Source organism: Hemicordylus capensis, chromosome 5 (assembly GCF_027244095.1).
Source record: "Hemicordylus capensis ecotype Gifberg chromosome 5, rHemCap1.1.pri, whole genome shotgun sequence".
NCBI lineage: Eukaryota > Metazoa > Chordata > Lepidosauria > Squamata > Cordylidae > Hemicordylus > Hemicordylus capensis.
The window spans coordinates 104576151-104602950 of record NC_069661.1 but is presented as its reverse complement, the minus strand read 5'-3'; the positions used below and the strand labels follow the sequence as shown (position 1 = coordinate 104602950).

Sequence of the window (26800 nt, the reverse complement as noted above, 5' to 3'; positions counted from 1 at the left end):
AGGAAATGTTACTTAACAGATTTCTCTCATTCTCGGTTGGGGCTGAACCAGGGATGGGTCGTGGAAGATCCAAAGGCAGTTTGGGGGTGCTGGTTTCCACCACTCTATGTGCAACATCAAGTTCCCTCCCACCATTCAAGCAATATGCTATGGCAGTGTTAATCCAATTCAGTCAGTGCTCCCTGCTGATAATCAACACCTATCTTCCCCCACAACAGCGGAAACCCCAGCTTAGCGCCACCTGGGCTAAATTAGAAACTTACGCTGCTGATCTCACAACCCAACTGGTGGTGGTGCTGGACGGTGACTTTAATGCAAGGCTGGGTCCCGACGATTTCACCCTTTGCATAAAACATCAGTGCCCCCCTCTCAGCCTCAAGACTGATTGACTTCTTCTCAACCGAATCTCAAAGGATTGGAGATCAAACTTTGCAGGACTTTGTTTGGCACACACTCCCCTGAACTGCCCCCTATTAGGACTGCAAGCTGGAAGAATTAGAAGCCCACATCAGAATTCCCATCCCTCACCATGAGGAGGCAGCTGATGGCGGGGCAATTGCCCCAGGTAGTATGGTGGTGTATAGGGGTGTGCACAAAACCAGCTGGTCTGGTTGGGTTCGAGGCCAAACTGGCCTCAAACCCAACCAGGCCAGTTTGGTCTGGCACCCCCTCGAACCCCACTCCCGGTTTGGTTCGGGTTTGCAGAACGAAAAATTGTTTAAACAAAAAAAACCCCTTCTACTCCCCTCAGGGGAGTTCCTGGAGGCGGGGGCGGGGTCCGTGGAGGTTCTCCCTCCCTCCACCAGTCTTCTAAATGTCTTCCTCACCCGGGCCACGCAGAGGCCTATTGTGCAGGCACACAGCCCCCAATATGGCTGCCAGGTGAAGGCCAAACTGCAGCCAAAGAGCACCCGAACCTGGCGAGGAGGGCATTTAGAAGGCTGGCAGGGGGAGGGAGAACCTCCACAGACCCGCCGCCACCTCCAGGAACAAAACACAAAATAGCTAAGCAGAATAATGGAACAACACAATGCCCTGAAAACTTGTGTGGAGAGGAATTGCACCAGATGGTTCTTGCACATGGCAGTGGTCTTGAGCAGCATTGCAGTAGCTACCACATTGCACAAGTGCTTAGTATCTTGCAAGCTATTTCAAGAGCTGTGCTGGCTCTGTGAATTACCCTCTTACCCAACATTATTTGATATGGCCAGGAGCTAAGTGGGAGAATCCACTGATTCTTGACTCATGGATAGTTTTCCGTATACCAGCATACTGTGCTACTTGGAAAAATTTGGCAAAAATCAACATGGAAAAATGGTATTCTTTAGTCTGTAAACTGGAATTGCTGTGGAGGACTAAGCTCTCAAAGACTGCACTCTCCTGTAGATTATCTCACCACTATAATAAATATGAGTGCTGTTTTGGTGATGCATTACACTATTAAATCATCAAAGTGACAGTATTCTTATAATATATTGGAATAATATGTCCCAAGAATGACAGTGTGCTGGTGATGAATCATCAGAGTAAGGGCTTGTTGTACGTATATCAAGCAGATGTCATTAAAGAGATAGCTAGTATATAATGCATTACTTTTTAAATGTGGTTCCAAGTTATACTTGGAGTCCAAGCAATGATTTTAATGCCTCCCTTTAAGGAGGGAAAAACCCACAATGCTTTGTTGATTGTCTGTTGTCCATCTCCCAATGCCTTGATTCCTGTGTTTCAACTCTCATGAGAGTTTCCTCTGGCATGTGGCAGTCCCCATCTTCTTTTTGTCTACAAAGATGTAATTATTTCTGTCTTCAAAATTCAACTAACTCCTTAGGACACTTGCCCAAAAAATCTCTTTGTATCAAAGTCTGTCCTGCCTACTTGGCAACTGTGCAGCAAAGACCTTTAGAATGTGAGCAGAGATACCAGAGTGGCATTTCCCTTTGGGCCTCTATGAAGGCCCAATGGCTAAGGTTGGAATTCCCCCTTTAGGGCTTAGCACCTGCTTACCTGCAGAACCTCCTTTCCCGGCCAGTCCTGTCCGATCTTCTCAGGTTGCCCTTCTTTCGGTCTCTGGTCTCAGAGAGGTCCAGAGAGTACTAGGGCCTGTTGCTGTCCCTTCACTTTGGAATTCTCTCCCTTGCCCCTCAAGATTTGGTCTGCCTCTTCCCTTTCAGCCTTTAAAATCTTATTGAAGACATTTCTTTTCCGCCAGGCATTTGCCCTTTTAATTTTTGGTTTTGTTTTTTTGGGTTTTGTTTTTAAAATCTCGTATACTTGTTTGTACAACGCCCTGAGTCAGTGGATTGGGCCGTATATTAAATCTCTTAATAAATAAAACATAAGTTACAAATACGACAAATATTTATATATCACTTTTCAACAGAAGTCCCCAAAGCGCTTTACAAATAAATAAATAAATAAATAAATGGTCTCCCTGTTCCCAAAGGGCTCACAATCTTAAAAAAGAAACATAAAATAGACACCAGCAACAGCCACTGGAGGGAAGTTGTGCTAATCTCATAAAGATAACTTTTACACCATAATTTCTCATTTCACCCCCACTTAGGAACATAGGAAACTGCCATATACTGAGTCAGACTATTGGTCTATCTAGCTCAGTACTGTCTTCACAGACTGGCAGCGGCTTCTCCAGGAAGAAGGCAGGGATCTCTCTCAGACCTATCTTGGAGAAGCCAGGGAGGGAACTTGAAACCTTCTGCTCTTCCCAGAGCGGCTTCATCCCCTGAGGGGAATATCTTGCAGTGCTCACATATCAAGTCTCCCATTCATATGCAACTTATCCATGTCTAATCCCAGGCCGGAGCTTAACCACATGATGCTTCTGTACAGCTGGCTTGGTCATGTGGGATTCCCATTTGGCTGCCCATATGGACTTGTGTTGCCTCTTTTTACACACGAACATGGTTTCATTTCCAAGGCATCAGTCCTACACCATCTTCCATGTAAACAGTATAGATATACAGATAAGATACATGTTTTCAGCACTTACATGCAGTAAACTGCAAGTAAGGACAAGCCCTATGATGCCATCTTTTGAAATGCCCATAGTTTTCCACTGTGTGACACAACACAATGAACATGAATCAGTAACTTTGTTTCCATAATATTTTTGTTCCCTTTTCAAATCTGCTGAAACATGCTTGCCTTTTTTGACTGTCATGGTTCATGAGCCTGACTGTTTCAGTGAACCTACTTAAGTGTCTAAGCACCTTTTTATTTTAGATAGTCATGTTAGTCTACTGTAGTATTGTTAGTCTATTGTTAGTCTACAGTAAAAGAAACTGGTAGCACTATGTAGACTGTCAAGATGTTTTAATGCTATATTCGAGTATGGGCTTTCATGGACAACAGTCCACTTCATCAGATTCAAAGGAGGATCTGGTTGAAGCACAACAGAAAGTTCGGTTAAAAGCATCTGGGGATGGTAATTGGAGATGTGTCAAAAAATTGATTTTTGAGATTCAGTTAGAGTTCTAATCAAATCAGCCTGATTCTATTTGAGCTCAAATCTGCTGCTCTTGAATCTGGGTCGATTTGAAATTGATTTGATTTGGATTTGAATAGATTCAGCTGAATTTTAAGGGCTAGGGGGCACCAAAGCAGGTTGGGTGGCAGGGCCCCATAGGTGCCAACTGCCACCCAACTCCCAAAGAAATCAGGCAAAGGAGTGAATTTTTAGGAATTTTAATGTGTGATGGATTCTCAGTTGTGAAATGACTTCTTCATTAAAATTCCCTATGAAGAAGTCATTTCACAACCAAGAATCCACACATAAAAATTCCTAAAAACTCACCCCTGGCAGTGATGGCAGAAGCTCAGAGGGTACAGAATGGAGATCGCTGGGGACAAAATGGAGTCTCAAATCACCGAATCGATACAAGCTTGAATTGAGGGTGATTTGATTCGACCTTGAATCTGGTAAGCATCTTCAGGTATAATTCGATTCAAGGTTGAATCACTCAAATCACCCAAATTAGAGTTGAATCTATTTGGCCACAAATTAATTTGTACATCCCTAACAGTAATATACATTGAGTGGAATCTTTGTAGTGTGAAGGGAAAGAATTCGCTCTGTTAAGTCCTTGGTCAGTAGTGTTACATGTTTTTATGAACTCCAGCTCAGCTATTACCCATTCCATGCATCCACCAGGACTGATCTTTTAAAGAGCAATTACTATCAAGTATTTGATGCTGTGTTCCTGTAGATTGAAATAATCACTTACTGGTTTCTTGGTGGTTTTGCTTTTGGTATCAGATTTGTGATCATTTAGTCACTGTCTTAAGGATGGTCCTGTTAGTCCTATATAAATGGCCAAGGAACATTTGGTGCATGATATGCAGTATTCCACTTTGGTGGATGTGGATGTATAGGTGCCATATATTTGGCAGATGGTGGGATTGGGTCCACAAATGGTGTGTTGTAGATTAAAGAGCTTTGTTGTAAATTAGATGAGAAGAGTTTGAGGTTTGTAAGCAAGAGTCTCAAGTTTGGTAGCTATCTATATGACAACGGTGTTCTTCCTGTGGCTTCTTCAAGACATTGATCACTTTCAGTAATGCAAGCCTCTTATGTTGTGTAAAACCCCTAGTTGAGAGCTGGAGTTTATCACAAGTTCTGTTCTAGTTTCTCTTTCTGCATGCTGTAGTAGTAGTTTCCTTAGTATTCATCTGGCCTTCAACATTTAGCTTTCAATAGGGCTAAGATTGCATTTTAAATTAATGAAAGCTTGTTTCAGGTTGTCTGAGTGATTTTTTAAAATCATCTAGTGGATCTAAGAATATATGGCTGTACCTTAAGGCCTGACTACATACATAGAAGTTTTAGTATGGTCTGGGTGGAAGTTGCTTATATGCAGGTAAGTGTAATAGTCAAGAGGTTTCCTGTATTATGAGGTTTGGAGGTGACCAACTTATAACAGAACATTGGTGTTTATAAAACTTAGACTTATCTTGAAGTAAGTAATATTTAGGTTGATTGTAGGATGGCAAGAACTGAAATTATGGTGGAATTCCTTGAGTGATTCCTTGAATCCAGATAAGGAAAATATTTGAAAGTAAACTTTCAAGCAGCTTTCCAAGCAGCATTGTTCCAAGTCTGCCATGAACATATTGGCATATTGTGTAGCTATAGGTGTATCCCTGGCAGCTAGATATAATCTATCCATGAACTTTAAAATATTTGTGAGTGAGGACAAAACATAAGAGTGGCAGCACTGTTAGCAATTTCTTTGTCTGGAATGGTGTTTAATATAGCCAGTAATGCAACTTCATGTGTGATATTTATGTAAAGGAATTCCACATCCATGGTGGCTAGGATAGTGTTTTCTGTGATCTCTTTGATGTTTCTAAGTTCGCTAAGATAGTCAGTAGTATCTTGTAGGCAGCTGACTGTGTTTATGGCATATGGTATAAGAATGGCATCCACATAGCTAGATATGCATTCTGTCAGAGTATTAATTTCTGAAATAATGGGATATCCTGAGTTTCCTTGTTTATGAATTTTAGGAAGTAGATAACATTTACCACTAGACAAATTCTTGCAAGTTTTACATAGGATAACTCTTTGAGTGTTGGTTGTTGTAAGATTTTAAAAATATTTGGCAATTCTTTCTGATATTTCTCAGTCTATAGACTTTATTGTTACTGAGTTGCCTATGTGTTTCTTTAATGTAGTCATCAGTGTCCAATATGACTGTAACTCCTGTTTCATGACAATGTTTGGATTGTTCTTAGTCTTTTGACTCTGTATTCTTTTTAACTTTTTCAGTTAAGCAATTTTTCATTAATATGTTTGCATCATGCTTGTGAACAGAAGCAGTCAGTGTATGTCTAGTTTTGGGCTTATGTCCATCGACACACCCATCCATAATTATTTTTGTCAATAGGTTCTCATATTGGGGACAGTGCTCCTGCCAAGACATGCAGTGTTCACACATTTTTTGTCTGCTCAGTTAATTTTAGATCACTGCCTTGATACTGCCACTCAGAACAAAATTCATTCCGCTCACAGATGAAAAAAATTAGAGAAAACACTGATTGGGGATATAATTGTGGTCATGGCCTGCTTCTTCATCACTGAAGAATTATTTGTTGCAAATGTTGAGAAAATGCTTCAGGATCACCAAATAGTTGACCTATTATGTGATTTTGCAGGGCAAAAGCATAAGCCATGTGACAGTACTCTTGTCTCTTCTTTAGTTAGTATATTATTGGAGAAGTTATTGTCTTGCATGGTCCAGTCAACAGTTGGGTGATTTCTTATATTAATAATTACTCAAATAATGTGTTGCCATTTCCATAAAGATCCTGAATGTATGTTATAATGTATTGTCATTGTTGATTTCCCCTGTTGTTCAGTGTTAAAGTTTTTAATAGTGAATATGGATCAAATGATTTCTTAGTTTGACCAATAATTTCATGAATAGCGTATTGGAATAAAAATATACGTAGGTTCTAGGGAATTTGTGTTTATCCATAGTCATCTTTGGTATAATGTTCGATATATTCCTTAGAATAATTTTATCTGTTTTACCTATGCCAACTTGAACTCCTTGTTGAAATTGTTCCAGATCTACTTGTTATGGCCCATTATAGTACCTTTTTATTATATGCACTGTTTATCTTACCTTAGAAGTGCACTTCTAAGCACTATTTATCATATACTAAATATCATTAGCTTGTATATCTTTAATCCTTTGGTCTAGTTTCTGAAAATAATCTGCTGAACAGACGTCTGAAGCTTGATTATGAAGAGATCACCCCATGCCTCAAAGAAGTAACACTGGTCTGGGAAAAAATGTTGAGTATGCCAGGAAGGTCAAAAATGAAGTTTGACATGGAAAAAATACATTCTGCTGTTGGGAAAGGTGAGTTTATATCATTACTGTAGGATGCAGAGCTGGATGCAGTTGTTGCAAAGTGAACTATCAACTTCTGTTTCAGTGATAAGTTAATTGATTATACAAATTTGACTGTCATAGAAAAATGATAGCTGCTTGAGCTGCTACCATCCTGTTACTGGGTCCCCATCCTCCTGATACACTTCTTCCTGATAACCTATTCCCCTCTAAGCAGACCTCTCCCAAAATTTGAGAATCTTGGTTTTAGTACATATTTTCTGCTAGATAATATGCAAAATCTTGGATACTGTGTTTGGAGACACATATTTTTCTAGTACAGTAATAAACAGAGTGTTGTGTTGTCCTCCTAGATTCATTCTTATTTGTCTTTGTTCCTCTCTTCTTTTGAAAAGGAGTTCCACGGCATCACCGGGGTGAGATCTGGAAGCTTTTAGCAGAGCAATACCAGCTTAAGCATCAGTTTGCAAGCAAACAGCAGCCAAAGGATGTCCCTTACAAAGAACTCTTAAAGCAGCTAACCTCCCAGCAGCATGCAATACTTATTGACCTAGGTACGTCTACCAAAACAAAAAACGGTGCAGTGGGATATACAGTCTTATGTTCTGTGGGAAAGAGGCTCTCTGCTCTGAAAGCCATGCATTTAATGTAGTCTGCTTATCATTAAAAGGGCTCATCGTGTTGCAGACTCTCTATACTGATGAACTACCTTCACTGTGGACCATGCTTGGGTCTCGCAGTAGATCTCATGTTGCATTGTGAGCTGAGTAGAGTTGTGCATTGCATTAAATCGATGATAATCTGGTCTGAGGCAGTGCAAGCCCAACTGGAGCATTTTGCTCTAGAAACAATTCCAGAGAAAAATCCCTCCAGTATTGGAAATCTATGTATTGTATCATACCACATTGTATCAATGTGATATTGAATAGTATTGGTGGGGCGGGGCTTATGTTTAGCAGAGAGCCAACTTCTTTGAAGAAATAAACTGTCTTCCGGCAGTGGCAGTGTTTCAAAATGCCACCTTTTCTGGTGCTGCCCTGTAATGCACCAGAAAAGAAAGCAAGGTCATGATGTTGCATGGTTTTCCTGGTGTGTTACTGGGGGAGGCGTGGGAAGAGAGATGCTTTATAGTTACAGGGTGCAGCCCTCCCCCCACCCTCCCATAATGCACCAGGAGAAGGATGCAATGTCATGATGTTGCTTCCTTTTCTGGTGCATTATAGGTTGGCATCAGGCAAGGAAAGGTGATGTTTTAGGATGCTGCCACTACTGGAAGACTTCCAGTTTTTTTTTTAAAAAGTGGCTCTTTGCTAAAGGTAAGCCCCCACCCCATCCTTCATCCCATTGCATCAAGCTGATAATGATCATTGACTCAATACAATCCTGACCACCTTCTGTTATCATTAGCACAATGCAAGAATGTCGGGGATTGGTCCAATTATTCAGCCTGTGCACAGACCTAGTGTTGCATACAAATATTTATTAGGGAGAAAGGTGCAAAACAGTTGGTTTGAGGATTAAAATCTGGTCTGGTGTAGGGCTTTCCCATCCCACATACCTGTCCAGGATGTCAGTAGTGTTGCAGAGTGTAAATTGGCTTTTCCTTGGTGGGGGGGAAGGGGGGAAACACCATAATACTGCATCAAATCCGATCAGAAATAGCTCTTTTTAAAAACAACACACAAACCTTTCCTTTGAGAGAGACGCTGAACTGGGAGCAGACTGGAGTGTCTGAAGAGTTTATGTTGAAGAGTCAGTAAGCTGTGGTTAAAACAGTGGCCAACGTTGAGAGCAACGCTGGACTTGCACAGACATGCTGCAGTTGCACAAGAACGGTTGCATGAGCTAGTTCCATGAAGTCAGGAGCTCGTGTTGCAGACCAGTGTTGCTTGTACAACAGGGTGCTCAACCTGGGGCGTGTCTCTTGCTTGGAAACCTCTTCCTCAGGCCATATACATTGCAGGGAGCAATGCAAAGAATAATACCCTGTAATGCAAAGGACAATATGTGTGTTAAATAAGTAATTTATCAAATCATGAATATTAATATAATAATGCATCAATACATTTATGCTTAGTACAGTTATACAATACAGCGACTGGCATCCGTAGCGATGCTGCGCTTGTGCAAGTGGACCAAGAGTCCAAGGGACTGCACAGTTTTAAGCATCTGTGCAGCTATGTTGTTATGAGATCTGCAGGAGGCATGTTATCTACCACTCTCTGTTGCTTTGTTTTGGCTCAAATGGGGGAAATTAGAGTCAAATGGTTCAGACCTGTGAACAGCAATAAAAATACCTTGAGAGCTGTGCAGGTCAGGCAGCTGTGACGTGGACGCACTGGAAAGCAAGAGGGTGGAGACATGACTCTGAAAACCTAGAGTTGCTTTATTGAGGGGCAATAGGGGTACAGGAATTAAAAATGTGGTTGGTTAGGCATGTTACCAAGTTGCTATCCTAGGAAGGGGGATAGAGGTCTAAGGTTGAAAGAGGGAGAGAAGAGGAAAGCCGTGTGTCATATCTACCTAGATCTCACTGGTGAAAATCCTCTCTGTGGAGCTGAAGCACAGAGTAAGCTCATGGGTATACCCGGGCAGTGTGCGATAGCAAGGTGCACATGGGCGTGTGCGCAGCAAGTGTAACATGGGCAGATGCTATGGCAGCAGTAGAAGTGTGACCCCAAAAGCAAAAGTGTGATCCCACCTTTTAAAAGTGGTAATTCTCTTTATTTAGCAGGGGGAGAGCAACTGGCGCTATCCATCTGCAGCACAGCATCCCCAGACATAGCTGTTGCTGGTGTCTATCTTATTTTTCTTTTTTAGATTGTGAGCCTTTTGGGGGCAGGGAACCATTTTATTTATTTATATCTATGTAAACTGCTTTGGGAACTTTTGTTGAAAAGCGGTATATAAATATTTGTCATATTCATATTTGTATTCGTTTCTCTCGTAACATCCAGGTGGGTCTGTTCTATATTTCACCTGCTAATGCGATCAGTGAGGGTATTTCCTTGGGTTTGTGGCAGGTCTTTTGCAAATGGGCCTGAGTAATTGCCTTTTTAGGAAAACGCCTTGTCAGAATGACCATTTACCTGGAATGCAGTCAGCATTTCTCTTCCAAGATATCATAGAGACAGAAAATGGCTGAGGCTTGAGTTTAGGAAGTAATAGATTGTCTCATTTCTGTAAAAAGCTGCAAACTATGAGCTGCACATACTTGGCTGGTTTCTTAGGCTTTTTTCTTTTGAAAAACAGTTTATGCTTGAAATGTGTTGGGTACTCTTTCTCCTCTCTCTAGTGACTACTTGATGATAAGAGCATGTGCAAAGTGCCTTTTATCACTGAGTCCATATAGTCATCTCCCACATGAAGTTTAATATCTGACACAGTAAACTGTAACCTTGCCACTAAGCAGTGCTTCCAAAAATGCCTGATCCATGGCACTTAAAAAAAACAACACCCCATAAAGCACTCCTGTCCTACCACCTTGATCTTCCTTACCTTGACTCTTCCATTTTGGGATTCATTTTCCTCATTTGAGTCAGTTCATGTTTTCAAAGTGACTTTTGGATGCCTTTGGCCATCAGGAGATACTGAATGGGACTGTTCAGGATGTGTTGGAACAGCTTCTACTTTGGGCAGGGAGGTGACTGCAGAGCAACACAAGCTGTTCTTGCATTTGGGAAGCAAAGCCCATTAAATCTGCCATTCCCTGCCAGTCTGAGCAGTGAGCGGCCAGACCCAGAAGTCAAACACAGCCTTTCTAGTACGCAATGCATCAAGCTCTAATCTGTGTGCAGAAAGACTTAGCTTCAGGCTTTGTCTTTTTTGAAATAATAGCTCTGATAGTATCTGGCAAGGCAACATACCTCCCATAGATGCAGCAATCAAGAAATTTAAGGGTGGGGTGAGATTTAACAAGTGAGAAGCTATAAAAGTCACTTCAACTACACTGGAAGGAAAGCAGAAATAACTCCTGCTCTTGAGTAGAGTTTGGTTTCTGAAAGAAGAAGAAAACATGGTCCAGTCTTTCTCTCTCCGCTTCAAAAATGATAAATGGCCTCCCCCCACCTGCTTCTGAAACATCTGCAGATGCAGTGTAAATTTAGTGTGCAATTTTTTCTTGGTAAGATTTCCTAAGCAAAGCTCATTAGACAACTCTTGTTCTTTATGTATTTTTGTTATTAACACAAGAGTTTTAGGGATTTTTTTAAAAAATTGTGGTTATAGGGAAATAGGTGACAAGTTCGTAGTGTCTGATGGGTGTTAAGAGTGCCGATTTTTAGAGCAACCCAGGTGAAAGTTATGAAAGGGGTGAAGAAAAGGTTGAGTGAAAGAGAGCATGTTTGTCTACAGTGTAGACTCTACATCATGAAGAAAAGCCACACCCTGCATTAGATGATGGTTGCTATTATGGATTGTTGCCTTAGTTGGTAGAAATTCCCACTCCCTACCCTCACGTTACAACAACAATTACTTGCTGTGATATTTTAAATGATTTTTTTGTGGACAAAATATCTCATATTTGGGCCGACTTAGATTAAAACTCCACAGTTGTTACAGAGTCTGATGCCGAGGGGTCCAGTGGCTCCTCTTATGTGATGGTTCTGGATCAGTTTCGGTTTGTGACTCCTGAGGTTGTGGACAAGTTGCTTGGAATAGTGCGGCCTACCACCTTGCCCAACATGGCTTATACTATATGGCAGAGAGGCTATTGTAGAAGGCCTGGTGGAGATTATAAATGCTTTGCTGAAGGAACCAGCTTAGGCCCTGGTTATTTAGGAGAACGTCTTCTTCACCATGAGCCCCACTGCCTGTTAAGATCATCCTGAGAGGTTTGCCTGCGGCTGCCGCCAACTCATTTGGCGACTATTCGGGAACGGGCCTTCTCCATCCTGCCCCTGTACTTTGGAATGCGCTCCCTGTTGAAAGAAGAGCCTCCCCATCTCTGGCAACTTTTTAAAAGGCTATGAAGATGCATTTATTCACCCAAGCTTTTTATTAGATCTATAGTTTTAAATTTTAATGTTGGTTTTAAATGATTTTAATGTTCAAATGATTTTAATTGTTTAATTGATTTAGTTTGGATTTTAATTGTTTTGTTTTTATGTTGTTGTAAAATAACAAAATTTTACAAAATCCCTGAGCCATTTTTGAAAGGGCAGTATATAAAATAAATAAGTTTCACTTTTAAGTTTGTAAATCAAAATTGCTCAAATTTGTTCAAACTTGCACAAATATCCTATAATCCATTTTAAAAGAGAGAAACGAGGGGGGAAATCAAGTTTCACTACACTCTTTGTTAATGGAACCTTGTTTGGCAGGACCCACAATTTTAAATCAACTTTGTGATATGTCAGAACATGTTTTCATATCTATCCACTGCCCCCCAAAAGCCACCTACATACAGCTATTTAGATCACCTCAGATAATAGCAGCAAAGCATGGAGAGCAGAAGTGCAGCACTCTGGAACAAAAACCCAGTAAAGCATCAATCTCCCACACAAAGCAGCGTGAACATTTTACTTTTCATTACAGGTTTGCTATTATTGATGTTTGTGTTGCTAAACTCATCTTTGTTTTCACAGGACGCACCTTTCCAACACATCCATATTTCTCAGCCCAGCTTGGAGCTGGGCAGTTGTCACTCTACAATATCTTGAAAGCCTATTCCCTTCTGGATCAAGAAGTAGGCTATTGCCAAGGCCTCAGTTTTGTAGCAGGTGTGCTGTTGCTTCATATGAGTGAAGAAGAGGCTTTCATGATGCTCAAGTTCCTTATGTTTGACATGGGTCTTAGGAAACAGTATCGGCCCGACATGACAATTTTACAGGTAAGAGCTTCTGCTTGCATTTTTTATAGCGACATAAGGTGGATGTTGCATTTTTACCACCATATGATGATTAAAATAAGTCAGAATAAACTAACTAAATGCCACTAATTTCAGTTGGACTGAAGTTAGTCATTATTAAATTGTCTTATTTATTTTACTGGTGCTTAGTCATAACTAACTTATTCTGGATCCTGTCCTGTTGTTCTTCAAACCTGTGTTTTTAGAAGAGCTCAAAGGGGAAAATGCAGAATGGGACACAATCAATATGAAAATTGGCATATATTGTACCTGAGCCTTTCTTGAAATTCTCATATTTAAAATACATAGAATGCAGTGATAGCTAGGTTAAAGTTTTAGGTGCTTACTTCCTGAAGCAGAGGTTGCATCAGTAATCCCAAATTGTTGGTTTGAACACAATATTGGATCATGTTGGTAGATCAATAGGCTTCTATTGATCTCACCATATAGGGACTGGTGAGGTTTATTTCAGGAAAGCTAACCTGTCATTGGTGGAAATCCTCTAGTAAAATGTTGAAGATCGCAGTACTGCAACAAACACAAATGTAAAAGAAATTAAATATTCAACACTGCTGTGGTATGTAATGGCTATTATAAAATGATTTCACTTTTTTCTTTTTTTGTCAGGTATGTAAACAATAATTTGTGGATATGATTATTTTAGGTAGTGATCCTGAAGGTTGCACTACATGTGACTTTAAACATGTCCTTTGTACTTCTGTCCATATATAAAAACATCAGGACTGGAAGAGGAGGCATTTAACTTTTACATAATCGTTTTTACTGCAGCTTCTCTGTGTTTTTATCTGTTATCTGCTGTTCTGTTTTTATGCTTGTTTTATATGTTTTTAGCTTGATGTTTTTATTGCTTTTATTGTATGTTTTAATTTTTGTAAACCGCCTTGGGGTTTTCTTTTAACGAAAGGCGGTATAGAAATGTAAAAATAAATTTTAAAAAACCTCTTTCTTCTCATTCTACAATCCTGACTATAAAGTAACCCTCTGAAGCTGCTATATCCCTAAGAGGGATCTCCCAGAGGGAGGTAGTTTTAATCAGGGCTGTGGCATAATGGGGGAAAGTTAACTATTTCTTCTCCTCATACATCGGTCAAAAATCCTGATCACCCCTAACCTCTCTCACTAATTTTTAAAATCTTTTTTTAAACTTCCCACAGAGCAAGTTCCCTCCCTGGCTCCTCCAAGATAGGGTTGAAAGAGATTCCTGCCTGCAACCTTGGAGAAGCTGCTGCCAGTCTGTGTAGACAATACTGAGCTAGATAGACCAGTGGTCTGACTCAGTATATGGCAGCTTCCTATGATCCTAACCCGGCTATGATGATTGATATCACTCAGCAGTTATTAAATTTTGATGTACTGTTGACCCCTGCTCAGGTTTACTAGTTCTTTATGGGTCACCACATTTTTTTGTTTAAGACAATTAAGTGGTGGCCACTAAAAAAACTTCTGATTTAAAACTCAGTTCCTTCTATGTTTGGATTCAGCTGTATTGAATGCCCACGATAAAGGGCATGAATTTTTTTTTAATTAAATTTTTATTTATTTTAACAATAATCATTCACAACACATTAAACAAATATGGACTTCCCGCTCACACCTCCTCGTGAATCAGCAACTATATAATTAACCCTTGCTATAATAATAATTCAAAACATAGATTTAAACCTTACAAACACAATTTTGATCTTCTCAACCTGCTAATATTACTAAATTTCAAACCCTTTTGTAAAATCAATATTAGGAAAATAGTTCTTTAAATACAATAAGAATGGTTTCCAATCTTCTTTAAAACATTCTAAATTTTGATCTCTTATCAGTACTGTAAGTTTTGCCATCTCCACATATTCCAAAATTTTTATCAGCCAATCTTCTTTTGAAGGCAGTTCATTGCTCTTCCATTTCTGTGCATATATTATTCTGGCCGCCGTGGTAGCGTACATAAAGAATGTTAAATTAGTTGTAGAAAACACTCCTTGTGTTATTCCCAGCAGGAAGGATTCTGGCTTCTTAGGAAATGTCATTTTAAATATTTTCTTTAACTCATTATATATCATGTCCCAAAATGCTTTAGCCTTCCTACATACAAGTCCACCACATATAAAAGAAGGTTCTTTCAGAGTGTCCACATTTCCAACATTTGATTGAAACATTTTTATACATTAATGCCAGGTTTTTTGGTGTTAAATACCACCTATACATCATTTTATAATAATTTTCTTTTAAACCATAACATGCACTAAACTTTAAATCAGTTTTCCATAATTTTTCCCAGGCTGCCATTTCTATGTTGCACCCCACATCTTGAGCCCATTTTACCATAGTCATTTTAACCACTTCGTCTCTTGTCTCCTCCAAAAGCAAGAGCTTATACAGTTTGGAAACTAATTTTTCATCATTTTCACACAGCTCTTTCTCAAACCTCGAGATCTGATCCTCAAATCCAACTTTAAGATCCTTCTTATAAACTTCATTCAGATGATGGTACTGAAACCAATCACTAACCAAATTTTGTACTTCAATTAGACTTTTTAACTTACAATCCTTTTCTTGAAAATATAACAAATCCCTATAGGTACCCCATTGCGATTTTATATTTACCTCTTTACGTGCTAAAGCTTCAATCGGAGATAGCCATAAGGGAGTTTTAGGTTCCAGCCATTTTTTGTATTTTACCCATACCCTCATTAGACTCCTTCTTACATAGTGATTCAGAAAATCTTTATGTATTTTACTTTTTTCATACCACAAATATGAATGCCATCCAAACCTTCTGTCAAATCCTTCCAAATCAAGTATTCTAGGATTTCTTAATGTTATCCATTCTTTTAACCACGTCAAACAAACAGCATCAAAATACAACCTTAAGTCTGATAGGGCAAGACCACCTCTTTCCTTTGCATCTGTTAAATTCTTAAAATTAATTCTTGGTCTTTTCCCTTGCCAAACAAATTTAGTTATGTCCTTCTGCCATTGCTTAAAGCAAGTTAAAGTATTAACTATAGGAATAGTCTGAAAGAGAAATAACATTTTAGGCAAGACGTTCATTTTCACTGCTGAGATTCTTCCCATTAAAGACAAATTCATATTAGTCCATCTTTGTAAATCAGTTTTCACTGTATTCCATATTTTAATATAATTATTTGAGAACAACAAAGAATTATTATTTGTCAGCCAAACCCCCAGATATTTAATTTTCTTCTCCACTTTCAACTCACTTATTGATGAAGGGCATGAATTAACTCTAAATTGTAGTGTTTTAACTAACAGATGTCTCGGTAACATCGAGGATGTGCAACCCTTATGACACTTACCTGCTACCTAGCAATAACTGCCCACGTGGCTCAGTACATTTTGGGATTTCAGACGACCTCTTTAATTCAGCAGTGCTTTGCCACTTTTGTGTCTTTTTGTTGTGGCTGACTACTTGAGAGTGCATTGCAGACCACCAGTGGTTTATAAATGTATAACTTAGGATTCTTATTTTGTTTGCTGGTTCCTTCATTTTTATTTGCCCTTGCAGATCCAGATGTATCAACTGTCTCGACTTCTTCATGACTACCACAGAGATCTCTACAATCACTTTGAAGCACATGAAATTGGGCCTAGTCTATATGCTGCCCCCTGGTTTCTTACAATGTTTGCCTCTCAATTTCCGTTGGGATTTGTGGCTAGAGTGTTTGGTAAATCATCATTTTTATTATTGAGCATAGTTTGGAATCATGTTTGATATCTGCTTGCCAATTGCTATTAAGGATGCAGCATCTTTAAAATTAAAAAGGTTTTCACTCTCTTATTATAAGCCTGAGAAAATCAGCTAATAGAAGGGTACAAGCTGTTTCATAAAGTCACTCAGATTAGAAAATGGAGACTGATTATAGTAAATGCAAATACTTGTGCACCACACTATCAAATGCTTTCTATGTGACTGTTGACTGAAGAAGAAATGGTTTATCTTGCTGCTTTGCCTGGATTATATTAAATGTTCTTTGAAACCCATCCATGAATTCTCTCTGGGGAATAAAAATATTCAAAGCCCTGTGAATATATTGACTATTGTACATTGACCACAAAAAACAAAACAGAACAAATCCCACATTATGATTTTAGTTAACATTATTAGCTTGGAAAATTCTGTAAAGCTATGGTTTTTCTTGTTTGGGCAAAACACCTATTTTTGAAAGGGTCTGTGATGGCAGCAACCTATGAGATGTAAGGATTTTATTGATGCCTCTTACCAACACACATAATCTGTTAGGGATGTGCCAAAATGCGATTTGGCTGTCCGAATTGTGGGCACCTCCCTTTTAAATTTGAGGGCTTACACAGCCCCTTTAAAGTGGAGGAGAGCAGTTCCGTACCTGCTGCTCCTCTACTCACCGTCATTGCTGCTATCCCGGTGCTCCCCCCCCAGCTATGCCCATGCACTGGCGGGACATCTTCCAGCTGCCGCTGTGCCGTGCTATCGCACACATGGCCTCTGCACGTGCAGAGGAGGAGCTGCTCTCATCCACTTTAAAGGGGCTGTGTGTAAGCCCTCAGATTTAAAGGGAGGTGCCCATGATTTGGACTGCCGAATTGTGTTTCGGAACATCCCTATAATCTATCAAGAATTTTTTTTAATTGTATAAAACAGACCAGAGAGTCCATCCTCCATTTGCTCATGGATAGCAGCTGGGTAGCAGAAACTCATTCCTCCTGAGTAGTAGCAAATTGTTAGTATATAGGTCACAAAGTCCTGTTTTTTCTTTTGACTTGGAATGGAATAGAAGAGTGTTTGGGAATTTTCATATTTTTGTGCTTGGTACAAAAAATATGTAACAGAGGATTCCAGTAGGTGATTTGGTGCAGAAGGGTTACAATTGAATCTTTGTTGCTGTGAAATCAAGAGCATACTGAATAAACATTATGCACCAGGAGTTGTGAGAAAGGAGAAAATAACCATTGGCTAAAATGGAGCAAGGTGTAATTAGTTAGGAAACGTGTTGGTTAAAAAGTCATGACATTGTTTGTAAGTGCTAAAGCAATTTAGCAGAAGGATTGTGGATTTTGGCAATGTGTTCCTTAATTTTGAAAGGGTATTCCAACTTGTCAGAACAGCATAATCCAAATTCTATTGCTGTCTAACCTGTCTATCAGTGTCACCGATAACAGCCCTTATCACTTAGGTATGGACTCAAGTTTGATGTTCCAAGTGTAGCACACTGAGATTAGAAGAACCCAGCATTCCTCTTCAGAGTCATGCATAGTGAAATAGTATAGTCTTTGGCATTATACAGCAATGTACTGCTTGAATGCGAATAAACTAAAACATGTGTTATCTGTATATACCCCACCCTATATATTTTGGCAGTTCTTTTTTAAATGATTGTGCTTTTTTTGTTTGCTTCTCACAGAGAAACACAAAACTCTGTAAAGAAGCAAATGCTTTTGAAAGGAACTGTGTGCATATGCAAGGAAATATAGGCAAATAAAAGGGTCCCTGTGATTAAGATTGGCATAGATTTGACAGGAAATGTGACAAAAAAAGAAATGTCACTTGCAACACTGCTCTGCAATAAGCAGATTTTACAAAGTTGTCACACAGTTATTCAGCCATGATACTTGCTGGGTGATTCTGGGCCAGTCACTTCTCTCTCAGCCTAACCTACTTCACAGGGTTGTTGTGAGGAGAAACCTAAGTATGTAGTACACCGCTCTGGGCTCCTTGGATATAAAATGTAAAATAATAAATAATAAAATAACAATTATTCTTAATGAGAGCATCCTTTCTCCACTGTGCGATTCCAGAAAGGAACCTGTAGTCGGTTGATGCAAAAACAAGCCTTGTGGCACCTTACTGTGGCACAAGCTTTGGTGGACCCAAATTTGCTAGTCTTTAAGGTGCCACAAGACACTTCATTGTTTTCACAGAATGACGGACTGCTTAGGAGAAATGGTGCATTTTTAACTCGAGCATTTTTGTGTCATCCAGCCATGACATGTTTTACATTGTTAACGTAGCATAACATTTTACAACATTAAAGTAATAATTATAGGTAAGAGATGCACTGTCTCTAAATGGGAACCCACTGACCAGCATCCTGACTAATGCTGCATTTGCACAGGGCTGCTGCTGCACTAGCTACCTCCACTCGTCTTGAAACTTGCGTTCAAGACGAGTGTTGCTAGTCTAGCTAACTTGTGGCACTTTTACAAAACAAAGCAATTTTGAAAATCCCCATGCCTTCACTCAGCTTTGTGCTTTTCTTGTCCTAGCACAATTTTGCTCATTACACACATGCAGCATTAGGATGTCAGCCACTGTTTTCCAACAATAGTAGTAATTCTCAGCATTTATACTGTGCTCATATCAGGGGCGGAGCTATAATAGGGTGGATGGGTTCAAAGAACCCAGGACGCCCAGTTCCTGAGGGCTACCTGACTCTGAGCTCCAGCTGGTACTTCTTTTCCCACCATGTTTTTTGCTGGGTGCACATTTTGTTCATTCGTTTTGCGAGGGAGAAAATGAACAAAACATGCACCTGCAAAACAAATGGCTGGGAAATGAGCTCTGGAAGACTAGTGTGGCCCTTCTGTGGCTCTGGCCATGCCCCCTTGCACATGACATCATGCATAACGCGAGAGAGGAGAATACATGCACCCAGCTGGGAAATGTCAACTCGGAATGAAATCTGTGAGGGAGTAAATGAACAAAATGTGCACTTGGCAATGAACATGGCTGGGAAATGAGGGCTCTAGAGGGCTTGCAGAGCCCTTCTGGGGCTCTAGCCATGCCCCTTTGTGTGTGATGTCACGTGCAAGGGATGCCATTGGTGCATGTGCACTGCACGGATCTGGCAGGACCACTGAGGATGGGGGAGAACATGGGCCCCCGTTCCCCTCACTACATCTCTGTCATAATAATACTTTAGAGTGTGCAAAGTGCTTCACATGCATTATTTCAGTAATCTTTTCAACAACCTTGTAAGGAAGCCAATATTATCCCCATACTGCTGGTAGAGGCCTAAGCCTGAGAGAATAGTGGCCTAGAGCCACCCAGAGAGTTCTAGGCTGAGGTAAGATTTGAATTGGGAGCTTGCTGGTTCACAGCTCAGTCTCTTAGCTTAGTACTACTCTCTGGGGAATTGACATTTCAGATAACTTTTAACTCTCCATTTTGTTATCTTTGTGGGTTAGAGGGCTGTATTGTGGGCTTTACTTGTATCACTCCCTGTTTTTTCTCTTTCTTTTTGAATTTTCAACACCCCTGTATAGACAGTCATATGAGGGTCCTGTACATATTCTCTTATTTGTTTAACTAGTAGAAGAAACCTAGAAGAACAATGTTTACTCTGTTCCAAGATTGTAGATAATTAGATTTTTGTATCTCAGGATCTTCTCTTCATGCTGACATTCATTTGGATGTCTACTTTGCATGGTTTCTGGCTCACCGCCCATTTGCAGCAAATCTTTGGACTGGATATGCTCTTAAAACAATTGGCCTTTTGTTTAACTGTTCAGTGTTTTATACAGAATCAAGGCAATTCGTCCAGCTCATACACGAATACAGCATAGGTCATGTTGAGTTGATCTGCATCTTTTCACAATGTTATGTCTTGCATATACACTGCTGCTGGCTTAGGTTGTACATTCATTTGTCTTGGCTATGCTTCCAGCATTGTCTCCTCCTGGTTGCCGTATACCATGTACTATTTTAGCATTTTCATACAGCTTTCTCTCATAAACTAGATAGCTTGGTGACTTGCTCCAGTATCAGAAGGGCGCAAAACGTTAAACAATGTTGTTACTACAGATGGCAAATGATTATTAGGGTGGACTGGATTGAAGTTCTGGATAGTGCTGGTTGTCAGTACTAACCATGCCAGCATCCAGTACTAACCAGACCCATCAGCAGTGCATTCTGAGCTGGCAATCCCAGGTAAGCAGCAAAAGCAGGAGGCTCATTGTGGCCCTGATGGATCATTGTTCACAGCTGGAGAAATTTATTGAACCGAGTTGCCATAGACAACTGGTGGCCTGCATTCAGCTTGGTGGGTCACACATTGTGCAGATTTGCTCTACAGTTTATGGTTAGGATACAAACTAAGTAAGCCATAACTGTTCCTTTGAAATTAATGAGACTGTCCATTGTTTCTACTTGCTGCTTATGAGCCAGGACAAATTCATTTTTTGAATTCCCAGATAAACTTTATTCTTAAACCTCCCTTTCTCACATACTCAAATGTGTACTGTACTTGAAACTCAACTATTACTTAACGTCATGGGGATGATTCACAAAATGGTTTTTTTTGCTCAACATAATAGGTCTCCATTTTCTTTGGATACACATTCACATGGGCAAATAATGTGTGAATGAGGCAACCACAAATATGATCAGCAGCAATTATCATGATAAATTGCCTCCCTCCCCCACATCACCATTATTGGAACTGCTAAAGACAACGACTGTGATTCCCCTGGGTCATAAATCAATTTTGACCATGTGAATGTGTACCTGGGACAGTCCAGATTGGGGCGTGGGGGAAGACATGGATTTATAAATACTTGATTCACACATACATCTATTGTCTTGGGTGATTTTTCTTAAATTTAGCAGTTTTTCTTTTATAAAGTGGGAGTTTACAAATATGGGTGACAGAGAACCTCTAGGTTTTTTCATCCTTTTTGCCACTTTAAAAAAAAATGAAAATAGTCAACTACTATGCAAATCAAGGTCCAAAAGGTTTTTTTAAAAAATATAGAAACAAGATTTTAAACTAAATAGGGTCTTAATTTAAAGAAAATTTGAAAAGTCTTGAAAAGATTATTGTTGTAACTGCTTCATTTCTAGTGTAAGGCATCCTTTCACTTGGGTCTAGAGACAATCCTTTCATAAATATCAGTTGTCATTTTCTCACTGATAACTCTCCAAGAATTTGCAATAGAGGCAATATTTGAAAGAGAAGATTTACATAAAGTATAGATTATGGATAATCTATGTAATGTCATTAGGGCATCAATCTACACATTAGGGCTTTAAACTACCATACTAGATTAACAAAACAAACAAAAGCTGCTACTACTAAAATCAATAGCTGCAAGATCTTTTTTAGCCTGTTAATCAAGTGTTTAGCCTAGTTATGAAGATGTTCATAGAGAGAGAGAGAAACACACACACACTTTTTTTCCCCTTGGGCGGGGGTGGGGTGGGGGACCAGAAGGTGGAATTCTCTTCTACAAGGCACTTAAGGCGACCATAGCCTTATAATGTTATATATGTGTTGTGCCTTTTCTCCAAGGAACTCAGGGCAGTGTGTATGGCAGGGCTACTCAGCTTTGGCCCTCCTGCAGATCTTGGCTTACAACTCCCATAATCCCTGGCTATTGGTCACTGTGGCTGGAGATTATGGGAGTTGTAGTCCAAAAACAACTGGCGGGGGAGGGGGCAACATTGAGCAGGCCTGGTTGTATGGGGATTGTTCCATTTTTTTCCTCACAACAAGCTGGTAAACTAGGTTAGGCTAAGAGTGTGTGTGACTGCACTAAGGTCATCCAGTGGGTACCATAGCTGAGTGAGGATCTGAATTCCAATACCACAGTGGCTCAGAAAATGTATGCACGTAAGTCATTTAATTTCTCTTTCCTCTTTCTCTCCCTCCCCTCACCCCCTCTCTATGTTTCAGACATGCTGTTTCTTCAAGGGTCAGAAGTTATATTTAAAGTTGCTTTAAGCCTTCTGGGAAGCCATAAGCCCTTGATCTTGCAACACGAGAACTTGGAAAATATAGTTGATTTCATTAAATGTATTCTTCCAAACCTGGGCTTGGTACAGATGGAAAAGACAATTAACCAGGTATGAAACTGCATATTCTCAAGACAGATATAAATTACAAAATCATGAGCAGTTTGTTTATGTTCCAGGAAACAAGTGGATTTGTACTCTTTTTCTGACTTAACTGTTTTGTAGTAACACATTTGGGGAGTTTAGATTCAGGAATTATTTTCCTTAGGCAGAACTAGAATATTTTTAGATGATGATTAGAGTTATTTTAATGTAGCTTTGAAGCTATATTAGATTTACTACTGTGTTTTCCTGAGCTTTGAAGTGTGTTAGATGTTTGAATGATAGTGATGTATCTTGTGCAAAGAATAAAATGGTCCTGTCCAAAGAATAAAATGTAGTATTTCCTGAAAGCAAGAAATTATGTACTCCATATACAATGGGAACTGATGCAATCTGCTCTGCTTTGTAGCAAAATTACAATGAAATTAAAAGAGGGAAAGTAAGTAATGGCAACTCTTTCTTTACTAGAGACATACACACAGCCAACTATTTTCTGTTAACAATAAGAGTCAAACTAGATGTTCCAAAGGAGACATATGAACACTCTCCTGACAGGTTTTTTTTTAATGAAGACATTCTCCATTTTACATATCTTACAGGTATTTGAGATGGATATCTCCAAACAACTGCAAGCTTATGAAGTTGAATATCATGTACTTCAGGATGAATTGATAGATTCCACTCTAAATGATAATCAGAGGATGGATAAACTAGAAAGGGCTAACAGTAATTTACGCAAACAGAACTTTGATCTTCTTGAGGAGCTGCAGGTACAGATTTTGCATTTCTCTAAATATACATTTAAACATAGTTTGCAAGAAGGTGGCTACTATCTATCTATATATTTCTTCTGGGTGTGCCTTCGAATGTGTGTCCCGGCCGCCCAGCTGATTGGCTGGATGGCATAGGCACCTGATTGGCTGGCGCACCCAGGAAAATTGGCCGGCAGAAGGCCCGGTGGCGGTGACCACAGGCCCGGCCGCGGAGGCGATCCAGTGGGCCCGGCTGCAGCAGTGAGGTGGTAGCGGGCCCGGCTGCGGCACTCGGCCCAGCAGCCTGGGCCTGTGCCCGCCCGGAGACTGGGGCAGAAGGTGTGGGTGGGGAGAGAGGTAGCCAGCCTCAAAGAGGCCGGCCGCAGAGGCTGACAAGCGGCGGCAGCGGGCCTGGCAGGCTGCGGAGGTGGCACTTGGTGTGGTGGGCCTGACCGCAAAGGCGGCACTTAACCCAGCGGCAGGCCAGGCCACGGAGGTGGCTCATGGCCAGGCGGCGGCAGGACCGGCCACCAAGGCCAGCCGCCCGTGGGAGGCTGGGGTGGGAGGGAACTGGGTGTTGGGACTTCCCTGTTCGCCGCCCGGGAGGAGGAGCGGCCGGGCCCTTTTTGGCCGCCCAGTAAGTAGAGTAAAATAAAATGCATGCAAGGGGAGGAGAGAGTGGGGGAGGGCAAGAGAGAGTGGGGCGGGGGGAGGGCAAGAGAAAGTGGGGGGGAGGGCAAGAGGGAGGGGGCAGGGTGAAGGGGAGAGCAAGAGAGAGGGGTGGAGGGAGGGGGAAGGGGAGAGCAAGAGAGAGTGGGGTGGAGGGAGAGGGGAAGGGCAGGAGAGAGGAGCAGAAGGAGGGAGGGCAAGAGAGAGTGTGGCAGGAAGAGAGGGGGCAGGAGAGAGGAGGAGGGGGAGGGCAGGAGAGACTGGGGCAGGAGGGTGAGAGGGGTGGAGGGAGGAGGAGGGGCAAGATAGTGGGGTGGGAGAGAGGGGAGGAGGCAAGAGAGTGGGGCGGGAGGAAGGGGAAGAGGGGCAAGAGAGTGGGGCGGGAGGAAGGGGAAGAGGGGCAAGAATGTGGGGCAGAAGAGAGGGAGGGGGAGGGAGAATGGAGCAGGAGAGGGGGGGAAACAGCCGGCCGCAAAGAGCACACAGATGCTCTGTGCAGGTTGGGTAGTCTTCACTAATTTTCCAATTGGATATGTCAATAGTCAAGTGCACTCTTACATTTCAAAATGTTTTGCTTACCTGGTATCTGGAACCCTTACTGGTGAATAGTGAGAAATAAAGTAACCATCGAATTTGATTGTCTTTATGCAACAAATTATCATTTTACTAGTATTTTGAAGCCCGTTATAATAACGGGCGCTAGCCTTTTCCTCTCCCTTTTTTTTTTAAAGTATTGCCGCCGCCGTTGCCGCCGAAGTCCCACCCTCCCTCCCTCCCTCCCAACTTCCGAAACCACCTTACCCCGGCCCGTGACAGTTGAGGAAAGGAAGAGCTCAATTGAAGAGGGAAAGAGGAGCTCGCAAGCAGTGCTCCTCCCTCTACAAAGCCTCTTTCTGAACTGGCGCTTGGGGCGGAAAGGACGCCTCTTGCATCCTTTCCGCCTAAAGCGCCAGTTCGGGCAGAGCCTTTGTAGAGGGAGGAGCACTGCTTGCGAGCTCCTCTTTCCCTCTTCAATTGAGCTCTTCCTTTCCTCAACTGTCACGGGCCGGGGTAAGGTGGTTTCGGAAGTTGGGAGGGAGGGAGGGAGGGTGGGACTTCGGCGGCGGCAGCATTTTCGTCTCCCTGGGCCGGTCTGGACCCCCGCCGCCATTCCCCCTCCCGCCACCCACCACGGCCCACGTCTCCGGCCGGGCCAGCCACCCAGGGCTCCGGCGGGCCCGCCACCCGCCGCGGCCCGCGGCTCTGGCCGGGCCCTCCGCTGCCCGGGCCCATTCCTGTCTTCCTGAGGCGGCTCTTTCTGGCCACCCAAGATGTTTGGTGGCTCCTGGCGCTCGGTCCTTTGCCGCTGCTAATGGCCGAGGCGGCGGCTCCGCCGCCGCCTCAGCCAGTCTCTCCCTCCTCCACAGTCCTGGCTTCTTCGGGGCGGCCGTTTGTGGCCGCCCAACGTGGCCGCCGGGTGCTGGCGGTCGTGTCTCTCTTGGACTGTTCTGAGCATGGTCAGAACAGTTGAGGCACGAACGCACGCTTGGTGTCCGTCCACGGACGGACACCAAGCGTTTTATTAGAGAGGATGAATAGAAGCCCTACAAATGGGGCTCTATCCAAATGGAATGTCTCTTGTGCAAGCAATATGCTGTATAAATACTAGATATGTTTATTTTATTTTGCAAATTTCTATGTTTTGCAAATTTCTGTACCACCCAATATACAGATCTCTTGGCAGTTTGCATGAGATACCAAAATTTAAAATTTTTAATCAGCAACTAATAAAACATTACAAATAACTGTTTGAATTACTTTTAATTTTAGTTAGTATAACTAAAGTCAGTTAACGTTAGTCAGTATAAATGTTAAAACTTTTAAACTAAAGGCTAATTGGATGCATCTTCAGCTTTTCCTTGAAAATAATCAGAGATATGGATGTACCATTGAGATATTAGAATTGTAACACAGAAGGCAAGTAAGCTGGAGGGCATTCATTTATTAGTGTCATAGTTGACATAAAAATGTTTTGAGATGTAGCACAAATATAAATGCCTAACATGGTGCAGTCATTGCTCACTAAAGTGTGTAGGTACACACAAACCCACAGACTCTGTATGGGATGAGAAGCTGGTTATTGCCCTTTGTGTGGGTTTTCTGCCTTGGGAATGAAAGCTGACAACTAAAGAGATGGAAGATACTCAGACCGTTCAAATTAGTGACACCAGGCCAAACCTTGCTAAAACTTAAGAGGCAAAAAGCCAATTTCTCAGACCTTGGCAGACATCATTTTTGTCTGGTCTGAGTCATGATTCATGTTTGCTTACCTCAGTATCAATGAGGTTCATACTGAATGTAGCTCTAGATGAACAACACTATACTTAATTAAAATGCCTTTGTTAATAAATTCAGAGATCTATTAGTCAATCCAGCACAGATCTGTTTACTTTCTCATCTTTTCTGTGTTTAGACTTGAGTCATTCCAGAGCTTATATAATCAAGGTTTGTAAGGGATGTGAATATATTATAAAGAAAATTTGATTTATTATAAAGTAGCAAACTGCCCATCATTCTGACAGGTGTGTACGATCTGTAAAGTGGGGAAGAGTCTGTAATGTTTTAGGCCAAAAACTGTCCTGGTGACCTCAGGAAAAAGCACCATTCATTCACAGGTATCCCATATTTCAGTCTTCTATCCTGAAAACTGGATGAGAACCACTTGAGCCACAACACTTATCTGTGAAGCCCCTTCTTGGGGCACGATTACGTCCAATGGAACTATTACTTCCATTTCTTGGCACACTCAAATGTGACTGAGAGATGAAACCCAGAA

General features: G+C 41.2%; 1 protein-coding gene across 17 annotated transcripts in view; it reads left to right on the top strand.

Annotated features, from left to right (window-relative positions):
• TBC1D1 (TBC1 domain family member 1) overlaps nt 1-26800 on the top strand; it is a 161936-nt gene that overhangs the window by 132204 nt on the left and 2932 nt on the right. For 14 of the 17 annotated variants that reach the window (XM_053253929.1, XM_053253932.1, XM_053253933.1 and 11 more), the window contains 6 exons: nt 6723-6884; nt 7271-7429; nt 12461-12705; nt 16262-16421; nt 22404-22573; nt 23164-23334. In XM_053253929.1, the coding sequence (XP_053109904.1) occupies nt 6723-6884; nt 7271-7429; nt 12461-12705; nt 16262-16421; nt 22404-22573; nt 23164-23334 (1067 nt within the window). Of the gene's footprint in view, nt 1-6722; nt 6885-7270; nt 7430-10620; nt 10639-11557; nt 11708-12042; nt 12356-12460; nt 12706-16261; nt 16422-22403; nt 22574-23163; nt 23335-26800 lie in introns of those variants that run through there. The other 3 variants (XM_053253943.1, XM_053253944.1, XM_053253942.1) reach the window with 3 other exon arrangements.